The sequence below is a fragment of the Sturnira hondurensis genome, unplaced genomic scaffold, assembly GCF_014824575.4.
Source record: "Sturnira hondurensis isolate 20B ecotype Veracruz unplaced genomic scaffold, ASM1482457v3 Scaffold0022566, whole genome shotgun sequence".
Taxonomy (NCBI): domain Eukaryota; kingdom Metazoa; phylum Chordata; class Mammalia; order Chiroptera; family Phyllostomidae; genus Sturnira; species Sturnira hondurensis.
In genome coordinates, this window is record NW_028095197.1 from 19,073,504 (window position 1) to 19,085,671 (window position 12,168).

Here is a 12,168-nt window from a genome sequence, read left to right on the forward strand (position 1 = left end):
ATATCCATTCAATTCCTAAATTCATCTTTCCAAAAAAAATCTATCAAGGAATCACTTTATTTTTATACAAACAAAGCAAATTCTTGCTGGTAGGCACAATTTGAGGAGTCACTGATTTAAGTACATCATGTGTACATCATGGGACTAAGTTAAATCTGGACTTCCAAGTTTAATTACCAAAGCCATCATCACCTGGCAAGTCTGGCTGCCTCCTGATTTAACAAGCATAAAGGAGGCTATTCATTGATTTCGGAGTTATAGCAAGACCAGGGGCAGTAAGTCAGTCCATCAATAATTACTGAACCACTAACACTGTACAAAACAGCCTCCTAAACGCAAGACAGAGGAACACAAGGAGGTGTAAGACTGAGGTCTCTGCCACCTGGAGCAGGTGGGACCGTAACATCACATCATCTGACACGTCACCAGATGACACAAGAAACGGTATGACAGAGGTAGCGGAAGCACACAGGCAGAGGTCCCTGGAAATATCTCAAGGTCCAGAAAATAAAGCCATCAAGCTAGAGGTAGGAGGAGAGCAAACTGGAGAGGAAAGAAACCACACAGCACCAACTCTTGCGTCCAGACTGAGAGACGGATGGTGTGGAGTGCCCACGTGCCAACCTTACAGCGTTTGGGAAAAATATCTCTGGCATCAGGACAACCTAGGAAACAAGCAGGCTGGAAGCAGGTCACAGCCAGGGCACTACGCCCAGGACCAGGGCTAGATAAAACAGGTCTTGTTCAGGGATCTCTAGTGTATTAGGGGAGATGGACATGTGAACAATGCAACAAAAACACAAAGTGGCAATACACACGGATGGGTGATTAATGGTACACACAGCTGACATCTAATCTACTTTGAGATGCTTTTTTCAAAGCGGTTTTTAGCCACTGTTTCTTTCAGTATTTCTTTCTTTCTTTGATGGGGGAAGCATTCTAATCAGAGAAAACTGTATCCTCTTAAAACATAGAAAGGCAAGAACCCCTGAGAGTGCATGAATACATGAGTACATGTATGACGAAAAACTACGGCCCAAGGAGTTCAAGCTGTGACCTGATGGTATCTGTGCTTTATAATTCGGGAAACTCTGTGGTGCAGAGAGTTTCAGAGGAGAGTAGCTGGGGAGAAAGCGGCAACAACAGCTGAATAGAGCCAATACTAGATGGCCACCAGTGGGACCCACTCCAGGACACGTCGAGGAGAGGCAGGGAGGCGGGGAGGCGCTGTGGAAGGGACGCCGTGGCAACAAGCAAGAGCAAAGCTGGAGGCAACTTACAACTGTACGCCTACGTGGCCAAGAGAATTGCCATCGTGTATCATAGAACCATCACAGTGATTGAAGAGGAGGAACGACTTGTATGGGGAAAAGCTGATGTCAGCTTGGACGGGGTCTGACATCACACCAGCAACTCTACACCTGTAAGGACAGTGAGCAGTGCGGCTGGAGTTCCGAAGAGGTCAGGGCCACAGCGGAAAGTCTGCGACTCACCATTTTCAAGGGCAAGTTGAACCATTTAAAATAGTACTTAACTCCACACAGTTAAAGGCAGTCATGAACACAGCTGCCTTGTTTTGTTTTCATTTCTTGGACTCACCCGTAAGGCATCAGAAGGACATCCAGCATGAAGTCCAAAAGCAGCTGCACGGTCTTTGGTTTCTCAGCAAGATTAAATGGAGAGGCTGATTTTGATGATTCAACAGGGTATTTCATGTGAAAAAGGGTTGGTATTAAAAGATGCATTAAGCTGAAAAAACAATTACATTTATTGCAACTACTTAAAAAACACGGCTCTTATACATGAAATAATAGACAAAACAAAAATCACATAACAAAAAGTGGCAATTATAGCAAGTCACTTTCAATACCAGTAACTTACAAAGTCCTAACCTAGGGATGGGCCTAGATTTCTTTCTTATTGACATTTCAGTGTATTGAGTAATAACTGGCATTTAGCCCATCAGGCTCACCACCAGAGGCACCGGAAAAAAAATGTACATAATATGGGTTCAGTTTTAGTATCTGTCAGCACAAGAGATTTTATACTAAACATTACGAAAATTCAACTTATGTCTCTGCAATAAAAATTTTCCTTTCCAGTTAATTAAAGTTATTCTAAAGCTAAAAAAAGTATCAATCATGTCAATATTTGAAATATAAGATTAAAATTTCCACTATGAATTTCCACTAAGTAACACAACTTCAGTAATCCCATCTCTCACAACACCTTTTGCTATTCTCAAAACATATAAAAGCAATGTCAAACAATGCTTGTTAATGTTTATTAATTTCACTTGTAAATATCTGTATTACAGTTGCTCTTTATAAAATGTACGTATTCTAAAAAGGTGAGCCGAAACCATTATTTAACTCTGTCTTTTCTCCACAACTTCTTCTTGATGATTCTCTCCAACACACAGCGACCAGAAGGGACTCTGGGCTCAGCCTAGAAACGCAGGATGTTACTGAAACCCGTCCACTTCTCCAAGCCCCACATTAACATAAACAAGTGATCTGCTCCTTAAGAAAACTGCTCTGACACTTTATATGGCCCCAGACAGACATGTGTTGATGAAAAGTATTTTACAGCTCTCGTTTTTGCAGTCGCAAAAAATTAGCTGCTTCAAAAATCATTGACAAAAATGCACCTAGGTTGAGAAAAATGACGTTAGCTCTGCACAGTTTTCAAAATGCTCACAGTAAGAAATGTTTTAATAGAACTAACAAGGCAACAATGTTGAGCTGAGGTAACACAGAGAATTCGATTACTTGTCAACTGCAAGAGCTCAGAGGAAACCAGAGGTGCGGCCCTAACGCTGAAGGGCAGCTGCTGACTCCCGCGGCGGGAAGCAAGGAGCTGAGGGAAGCGTACCTGTCCTGCTGCGGCTGAGGCTTCCCTTCCATCGCGGTGAGGAGCGTGGGGGCCAGTTCACACTGTTTTTCCACTGGTAGGCGAGGATAGCCCATCTTAACATAAATTATAGTAAAGTTCTAAGGCAATGAGAGAAAAGCCAGTGAGTGTGAAGGAAACACTCTAGGATTTCAACATCAACACATGATCGATAACTTGGGGAGTTGTAACAAACGAATCACATCCTCCTTCCACATGTTACCCCATGTTTATTTTGGTTTGACCAACCATTGGATTTTAGAACGAATCCCAGCCCCATCTCTTCAAAACGCCTGCTTCAGGATAGGCTTCATGGGAAGGAGCAACACCCAACCAAAAACATTCATGTACACATGTATCAAAGTATCACACTGTATGTTTTAAATATACATCATTTTATTTGCTAATTATGCCTCAATAAAGCTGGGAGGGAGGCACTCATATATGCAATTACTTTCACTGAAAAGAACAAAGTAATCACTTGCTCTGCACCCACACACTACACACTGCTATCAGGTCTCCCTGGTTCGTCGCGTCAATCCTTGCAAGCGAAGAAGAGACCACATGTCAAACCCTGGGCTGCCCCTTCCTCCCCCGCTGGTCTATCACGGCAACACCCCCCGCACACTGCAGCACTGCGGTTCCTCACTCCAACAGCTGAGCTGCCCAGGGGAGCCGAGTGCTGTCCGCGTGTCTGCATCACTGTCATCTCTGTGGAAGCCTCATGTTAAGCAAACTCATCAACGCATATCTGGTTTTATGCGTAATATAAAGATCTGCTTTTTAGAAAGGTTCTTCACTTTAGAACATAGGCACATACTTCATAAAGTTATCCCTTTCTTTTATTATTTTTTTTTTTACTCCTCACTACAGAATATGTTTATTGATTTCAGAGAGAGTGAAAGGGAGAGAGAGAGAGACACACACACCAATGTGAGAGAGAAACATTGATCGGTTGCCTCCGACACCCTGGTACAGCAACCGGGGATCGAACCTGCAACCTTTTGGTTGGACAGGACGACACTCCAACCAACTGAGCCACCTGGTTGGGGCTCCCCTTCTTTTTGTTAATTTTATTTTTGAATTCCAATTTACACTCCAGATTACTTAGTATCAGTTTCAAGTGTCCGGCACAGTGGTCAATTATATACTTTACAAAGCCGTCCCCCACATATTTCGAGTACCCGCCTACCTCTTACAATATTACTGACAGTATTTTGTAACTGCCAATTTGTAGTTCTAAACCCCTTCAGATAAGGTGATCCCTTTCCTCAAAGCCACTCTACTTGGCAACTTTATTGGCACACAGTGTTCCCGTGTGTTGCAAGAAAGGAACGTCTGCAGTGGAGGCGGACGCCCACCGCAGGCACAGACGTCCGGACCAGCAGGTGGCTCCAAAGGCCCGAAATCCAGATGTTCGGTGAGACCCACAGATCCCGCCTCAGTGCTAGAAACCACAAGCGCCAGGGAAAAAGCACCACTGTCCTCACACAGCATTGCTTTATATTACATTTTTGTGAAGACAATAATTCAAGAGGAACATTTCACACCAGCTTCAGTTCAACCCATTTTTAAAGGGTACCTTTCTAAATATATTATAGATACCAGAAACACTGATGTTTTTATAATTGAGCCTTCCCTTTTCTTCTTCTATTATCCTTTATTCATGTCCATGCTACATAACCCCTCTCTTTCCTCTGTTCATACTGGTCTCATATAATCTTGTACTAAGAATCGAATCATTCTTTTAAAGATCAAAATATCTGGGAAGTCATTTATCTCACCAACATTCCTTTGCCCAGAGCAAGCACCCCAAGCAGGCACCCGTTCCTACCACCTCCTTAGTGGTAACAGTTCGTCCCGATCACTACTCAGTGGTAAAACAGCATGTCGCTTAAAGAAAAACACCTGGGGCTTCATTTAGAAAGAGCCCACAGTAAAACTCTAAGTTGCCAATCGACTGACGACATCTGACAAACATGACGAAAGAAACCTACTCTAAGTCAGAAACTGCCCCAAGACGAGCACTCACTGTGACGAAGGAAACCGCGGCAGGGTCCTGGTACTGAACCAGCAGCGTCTCGATGGGGAGCTGTATTTTGGGGCGGCTTTTTATACGCTTGTTCAGGTGGACCAACAGTTCCATTACCTAAAATACACAAAAATATGAACTGAAATTACTGATCATAATTCATTTCTCAGGCATCACTTATCTGAGAATTACAAACCCGATTCATTTCTCAGACAGTCCTTACTCTGATGAATAAGGCTACTTTGTTTTCTTTTAAAAAGTGATTTTTCATCCCAGAAAGGGAGTATACAATATTCCCCAAGAATCCATGTACCAGAATTCACTAGTGAGTTTATTTCTACAATGCCCTTCACTTAACCCAAGTTGAGCCAGGCCTCCACGGAGGCAGGATCCCCCAGAACACCCGAGAACAAATGAGTGAAAGGCACCAGGTGCGGAGTGAGTGTTTGTGTCTCCCCAAAAGTCATACCTTGAAGCCTAAACCCCAGTGTGCTGATGTGGGGACGTAACTAGGTTTGGATGAGATCACAGGGACTGAGGTTCCGTCACGGGGTCGGTGTCCTTCCAAGGGCATAAGGAAATCCGAATTCTCTCTCCCTTTGCTATGCGAGGAGATGGCAAGAAGGCCGCTTTCTATTAACCATGGAGGGTTTATGCACAAAGAACCCAACCATGCGCACACCCTGATCTCAGACTTCCACTCTCCAGAATCACGGGAAACAGATATTTGTTGTGTAAGTCACCCAGTCTGTGGTACTTTGTTAGAGCAACCCTGAATACTACAAAAAAAGAGAAAGGCACAATAGGCTTTCTTTCCTATTGTAAGAGAAAAGAAGAGGAAAGCATCTGACAGATCAAGGGCTTCAGAGAAGGAGGACAAGAACACCAGGTCCTGGGGATCAGACAGACTCCCAAGCACAGAATCGGTTACAAGGAGGTACGGAGCCAAAAACAACTCTGTGAGCTGCATCTGATGGGGACACAGGGTGGGAAGCGATAAAGGCAGCGCCCAAGTGATCAGAGGTTCTGGGTAAAACGCTGAGGAATTTTTTCTTTCTTCTGGAGCTCATCTGATTCTATGAAAGAGCTTGGAGCAGTAACAAGCTCCCTGTCCTGCAAGTGGGAAAGACAGCAGAACTAGAGGTCGACTCCCACAGGCAGAGAGAAAGACACAGGGGCCTATGTCAAACGTCCCAATCGTACGGTAACAGTGGGATGAACCTGCTAAACGAGGGCCTCTGAAAACCTGCACACAGCATTTTGTGCTCCTCCTCCCACCCGATTCCTACAATGACCAGGGAGGTGACACTGTCACCCCCATGCTACAGGTGAGGAAGCAGAGGCTTCGGGAAGAAGAAACTCATCCAAAGACACTGAGCCAGCAGGGGCATAGTCAAGATTCGACTCCCAGGTCCAAATATCTAGCCTTTCCCAACACTTTGAGCTGAGTTCAATGCATCTGAACTAAAGCGTCCTCAGGACCACTGGTACCTCACAGAGACCTGGAGACTAGCGCTGCCGTGCGCACTTCTTCCAAATGCCCTGCCTGGTCCAGACCTATGGACAGGGCTGAGGACGGGGAGAGAACCACGGGGAGCCGGACCAGAGGAAGTAGCCCTCTCCCAACAATCAGGTCACCCCCGTGGGTCCCCAGGCAGACTCCACGGAAATCGTTACCGATGGTGACAGTCAACCCTGTGGATGGCTACCTGCTTTCTTTTCAAGAACATTTTGTTATTTTAAATGGATTAACTACCTAGTTTTCTTCTGCCAATTTTATCACCTTAAATATTGATTTCATAATTTGGTTATCCACTGTCTAGAATCCTCTACAAGGCTATAAGAATCAAGAAATCAGCTGAGCCAGTTCTGGCTAAACAGGTAACAGGTAACTTCTACAGTAAGCCTACAGAGCTACCATCCTCAAGTGTGTATTATGTTGGCCATATCAGTTCTTGTTACTACTCATTCGCTTATATTTACTTATTCATAACTTTTCATTAAAGCACAGTATATAGCTAAAGCACATAACTGAGAATAAGTGGTTCAATAAATTTTCACAAAATAAACACACCAAGGAAACACACAAAAGCCCTGCCCCTGCTGACTCCCTCCTAATCACTAACCACCATGCTAATTTTTAGCACCATTTTTAAATGGAACAAAGTAGTTCCACAGTTGTTCTTATTGAAAATAATCCAGCCGTGACCAATGTGGCTCAGTTGGTTGGACGTCGTCCCACAAAGTAAAAGGTCACCAGTTCAATTCCTGGTCAGGTCATGTGCTTGGGTTGCCAGCTTGGTCCCCGGTTGGTCCGGGAGCTTATGAGAAGCAACCCATCAATGTTTCTCACATCAATGTTTCTCTCCCTCTCTTTCTCCCTCCCTTGCTCTCTCTAAAAATAAATAAACAATATCCTTTTTTCAAAAAAAAAGAAAATACAATAATTAATAAATAAGACAAGACTAAACACTTGTGTTTTTTGTGCTCGCAATTGTAAACCTACTTTCGCCCCGTCCTGAATATAAATGGGACATACAGGATGAATTCATGTGTCTAAATATCTTTCATTGTACACAATGTTTGAGACTCATCCGTGGTACTGCTCATATGGGGAGTTCACTTTCACTGCTCCGGCAGAAAAGTGCTACAACTCATCTCCTCTCCTGTTGATTGCCACTGGAGTCTTTCCGGTCTGGGCCAATATGAATGATGCTGTTGGGAACACTCCTGTACGTGCCTTTTGGTGAAAATGCACACATTTCTGTTGTACACTGACTCGGGGCTGAAAACGCGTGGCCGTGGAGCGTGCAGAGAATACCCCCAACAATTTTCCAAAGTGCTCACAGGACTACTCCACACTCCCGCCGACCGTCTCTGAGGTCTCCCGTTGCTCCCCAGTCTTGTCGACACGGGCGACAGTCAGTCTTTACGTTTTAGCTATTCCACTGTGTCTGAATACACAAAGTCAGCTGTAACACAGAACTCTACAAAACACGCTTCATTTTCCTTAAAATAGGAAATATACTCTAATGATATGTCTGCAAAAATCCAAAATTTCTATTTCTCTTTCGCTCAGTTTATCCACAAATTCCCAGCCACCTGACAGGATATCCTGTTTAAATCTAATATGCACTATGAAATTAGGCCCCAAATGACATATCAATGCTCATTGATGTTAGTCAATGCAAATTAATTCTTAGTTTCACTGATTTCAAAATCTCACATGTTGAAACTAACTATACACGGCCTCTCAAATCACTGCCCACTGGGATCGCTGCTCCCTTGCCCCAGTGCCTGCCCTCCTACCGCTCTCCCTCTCAGGCGCTGGGTACTGGCTGCGTCGCACGGGCGTTCTTCACCTCCCTGCAGGCTTCACACTCTGTTTCAGCTCAGCACCTCTGCACAGAGCCACCTTTGTCATTAATGGCCCCCCTCATCTCTCTGCCTGGTTACTTTCTACACAGACACACACGCACACACACTCACACACACACGGAGATCTCCTTTACGCCCCAAATATATCGTTCATAGAATCCTGTTCCACCTTAGCATTTATCACAGTTCCTAAGTCGATACTACATGCCTGATGGTCTAACACCAGTCTCCCCAGCCAGGCCTTCCTTTCACTCACTAACGCATCCCTGGCACCTGGCATACAGAACTCACTAAGTATCTGCCAAGTGAACGACAGAACTGACGAGGCTGAACACATGAGCACAAACCAACTGTGTAGGGCCTTTTATGCCTTGCTCTCCTGAGGGTAACAGAAGGCCATAGAAGGGTTTTAAATAGAACAGTGACATTATCAAATACATATTTATCTCAGCAAAGCCCTATTAACAACAGGCATGTCAAATATACAACAAGGACGCCCTATTCCTTCCTGCAAACATGACAGACATTCTTAAAGATACTCTTTCTCCAGTGAACCCAAAGCAGGATGGATCTCAGAATCCCTGTAAGGGCAGCCCTCCAGGAAGCCTTCGCCAATCAATCAGAGGAGCCCAAGGGATGAAACCTGATGCTGGCTCAAAGGCCCGAGGGCCAGGATGACCGGAAGACTAATGAACTAGTTAAAAATAAAGGGGACAGACGTTCCATGAAAACATTTAGGTTAAAAAAGACAATCCTGATGTGACAGCTATGCGACTCTTGGTAACAAGACTTGACAGAATCTTAAACCAGGAGCTACACAACTTCTTGCTTTCAAAAATTTTATTTTGCTTTTTGTTTTTCAATCCTCACCCAGGGACATTTTTTTCATTGCTTTGAGAGAGAAGAAGGGGAAAGAGAAAGCAAAACACTGATGTGAGAGAGAAACGTCAACTGGCTGGCTCTCCCACAAGCTCCAACAGGGGATCGAACCCAAGCCCTACGTATGTGCCCTGACCGGGAACTGGACCCGCAATTTGGTATATGCGACAATGCTCAGACAAACTGAGCAACACCAGCCAGGGCTTATTTTGCTTATTCTTAATTAAGGTCATATTCACAGTCAGCCAGTTATTAAAGGATGTTTTGCCCCGAGATCACCTGAGCCTCCTATTGGAATCAAAGGCACAGATTTTAGATGAAGCCTCCATACCTTCCAGAATAGTTTTCCCACTTTTATCAGCCGGCACTGATGCTAAGTGTACACAGCTGGTGCTAAGTGCAGCTGTGCTAAGCATACAAAAGCTACTTTTACCAGTAAGCTGGCCATAGACTTACTCTCCACTTTGAAAGGCTAAAACGTGAACCTAGATTTCAATATGAGGAACAGAAAACTTACTTCATGATATCCATCCATTTATTCACCACTTAATTCCCCCAACCATCCCAAGCTGCTTACCTTTTTGCGTACTCCTTCTTGGGTGCTAGACAGTTTGAGCAAAACTGGAGGAAGGAATTTAGATATAATGTTCTGTAATTGTTCATCTGTCTCAGCATGGCCAAGTCGTAAAAAAACCCGCTCAAGCTGATCTGTAATATAAAAAGAAAACAAAAGGAGAACTCAGCAAATCAAACACAACCAAGACTAACTGTCTTTACGGCTTAACCCTTTCATTGCAGTGCAGATCCGTCAGGCAGAACCACGCCGGCCGGCCTTCCAGGCAGACGATTTTGCCACAACCGTGGAACAACACCGAAAAGAGTCACTAGCTAATTACACTGAAATTGTAACAAAATTCTCTCCTACTTACTAAGTTATTCCATTTTCCTAAAAGGATTTCGACACTAGACAGGACACAAAATGTTTGAAGAAAGCTTCTAACCCTATCCAGCAGAGCGCGCCCAAAGAGCTTTAACAAGACAGCAGGGATAATATATATCGGTGATAACAGCTCCTCCCCCCGCCATAAGTCACACCATTTTAATGTAAATATTATAAAATATATGCAATAAAAAATAAAGAATGGGATAAGGTGATACAACATAGATAGTAAAAACCCTCCTCCCCACCCTTCCATATCCCAGTGTCTCAACTATAAACAGGTTTCTTTAAAATGCTGCGATTTAATGTTCTAACAAGTCACAAGGCTTTGGGTCTTCTCTATTGATTTTACAGAATGCAGAGACACATTAAAATACTAAGCCTCACTAACGCTATGCAAAAGAATTGAAGCTTTTAATTTTATAATAAAATATAGTTGACAATGGATTACCAAAAGCCCATTTTCTTCACATTTAATATTTATTCTTCTTCCTTGCTAGCTCGAACGCACACATCCAAACCCCACTGATCACCAAAATATTAGTCTTATCTTACAAGTAGCAGTATAGATATAATTAAATGGCCGGCAAACACACAGCAACTGAGCACAAAGGAAGCCCACAAGGCACTGGGTTGCAATGTGAGTATCTACCAACAGGCTGATTAAGCCAGTTGCTATACTTGACAGAGAGACAAAAGAAATCAACCAGCTTCTGTTTATAGCTGCGATTCAACACAGACTGGGTTTCTTTCTATCGGCTTCAGAAACTAGAGATTATGAATGCTTTTGTTTTTGTATTTTTTGTAGCAAGAAACTGTGTAAGTTTCCGAGAACACAGTACTAGAGCCCCTTGAATCAGAAACTTGCCAAAACTCAAAATAGCATCACCTGGTAATAAAGTACTAAGAAGGATCAGGCTAGAAGCAACTACGCACACCCAAAAGGCTAAACGGGCCACTCTTCAGGATGCTACTCCGACATTTCCCTGAACTACGTGAAGAAGTGCACAGAGGCCCACAGCTGTCAGCAGAACACTGCGTGCTACTCTGACCTCACCCTTGACGGCGGTCTTTTCTCAAGCACACACAACCCTGTGTGCACACAGCTCTGTGCACTGCCATACGCCCCAAGGTGGTCATCAGTCCTTCTCCGCTGGCACTGAAGGAACCGAGCTTGTGCCACTGCCATTGGCGCCACACGAAAGTAACCTTCTCAGTGGGGTGGAGGGCCAGCTGGTGTAATAAGGTAATGCTGGTGGCCACAATCCAGGATTTGTTTGGGGAAAAAGCAAAAGCAGTGATACCATCAATTTCGCAACTAGTAAGGTAAAGAAAAAGTTCCTGTGAACTCTGTACTCAGTTCAATGGCCCTCGTAGCCTAAGGCTTTTTACTGACTAATCACCCTATTCCTAGGAAGACTAACCAATCAATTTGTAAATCAATATCTGGACCCTCCCATCCATTTTCTCCTAATCTCTGGACAAACCACTGCAGTCCCCAAAATGAAGCCTCCTACCCCCCAAACCACTGCTCTTGTCCCACAGAGCTCGGTGTTGGCAAATCTGGGAAAGAGTGGGAAGCCCACAGCGGAGACAGCAGCAGCAGTGAAGGCACTGTGAATCACACAGAAACAGGAGATGGCCGGGATGCGCTCTGATTCTAGACTAATTTTGAAGACTGTCTCCAGGGTTTTCCGAACAGGCGCTGAGGCACAGCAAGTTCTCCGGGTATGTCTGCTAGACTGGTTCAAAGATAACTACAGCGAGGTGCTCCAGGAAGATAAATGAAGGCAAAGTGGTCGCCGGGGACACTATTAGGAAAACAAAGTCAATGAAGAATGGAGCCCTCTAGGCATGTGAGGAGGAAAGAACATCGGTGCCGTGAGCGAATGCACGGGGCCCTCTGCACCGGACACGGAGCCCCGGTGAGCCCAAGCCCTGGGCGACGTCCAACACGCTGGTGTCACTGTGGTCACTGGCAAAGCCTCCCTCCTCTGCTTTTGAGACATTTTGTCTTCCTCCCATGCTCTGGGCTGGTCTTGGCCAC

The 12,168-nt window shown here is 44.5% G+C and overlaps 1 protein-coding gene across 4 annotated transcripts in view; it reads right to left on the minus strand.

Annotated features, from left to right (window-relative positions):
* Window positions 1–12,168, minus strand: part of ECPAS (Ecm29 proteasome adaptor and scaffold) — a 100,651-nt gene that overhangs the window by 65,624 nt on the left and 22,859 nt on the right. For 3 of the 4 annotated variants that reach the window (XM_037035988.1, XM_037035989.1, XM_037035991.1), the window contains exons 2-5: window positions 9,759–9,889; window positions 4,925–5,041; window positions 2,875–2,993; window positions 1,600–1,749 (exon numbers count right to left, since the gene is read on the minus strand). In XM_037035988.1, the coding sequence (XP_036891883.1) occupies window positions 1,600–1,749; window positions 2,875–2,993; window positions 4,925–5,041; window positions 9,759–9,889 (517 nt within the window). Of the gene's footprint in view, window positions 1–1,599; window positions 1,750–2,874; window positions 2,994–4,924; window positions 5,042–9,758; window positions 9,890–12,168 lie in introns of those variants that run through there. The other variant, XM_037035990.1, reaches the window with a different exon arrangement.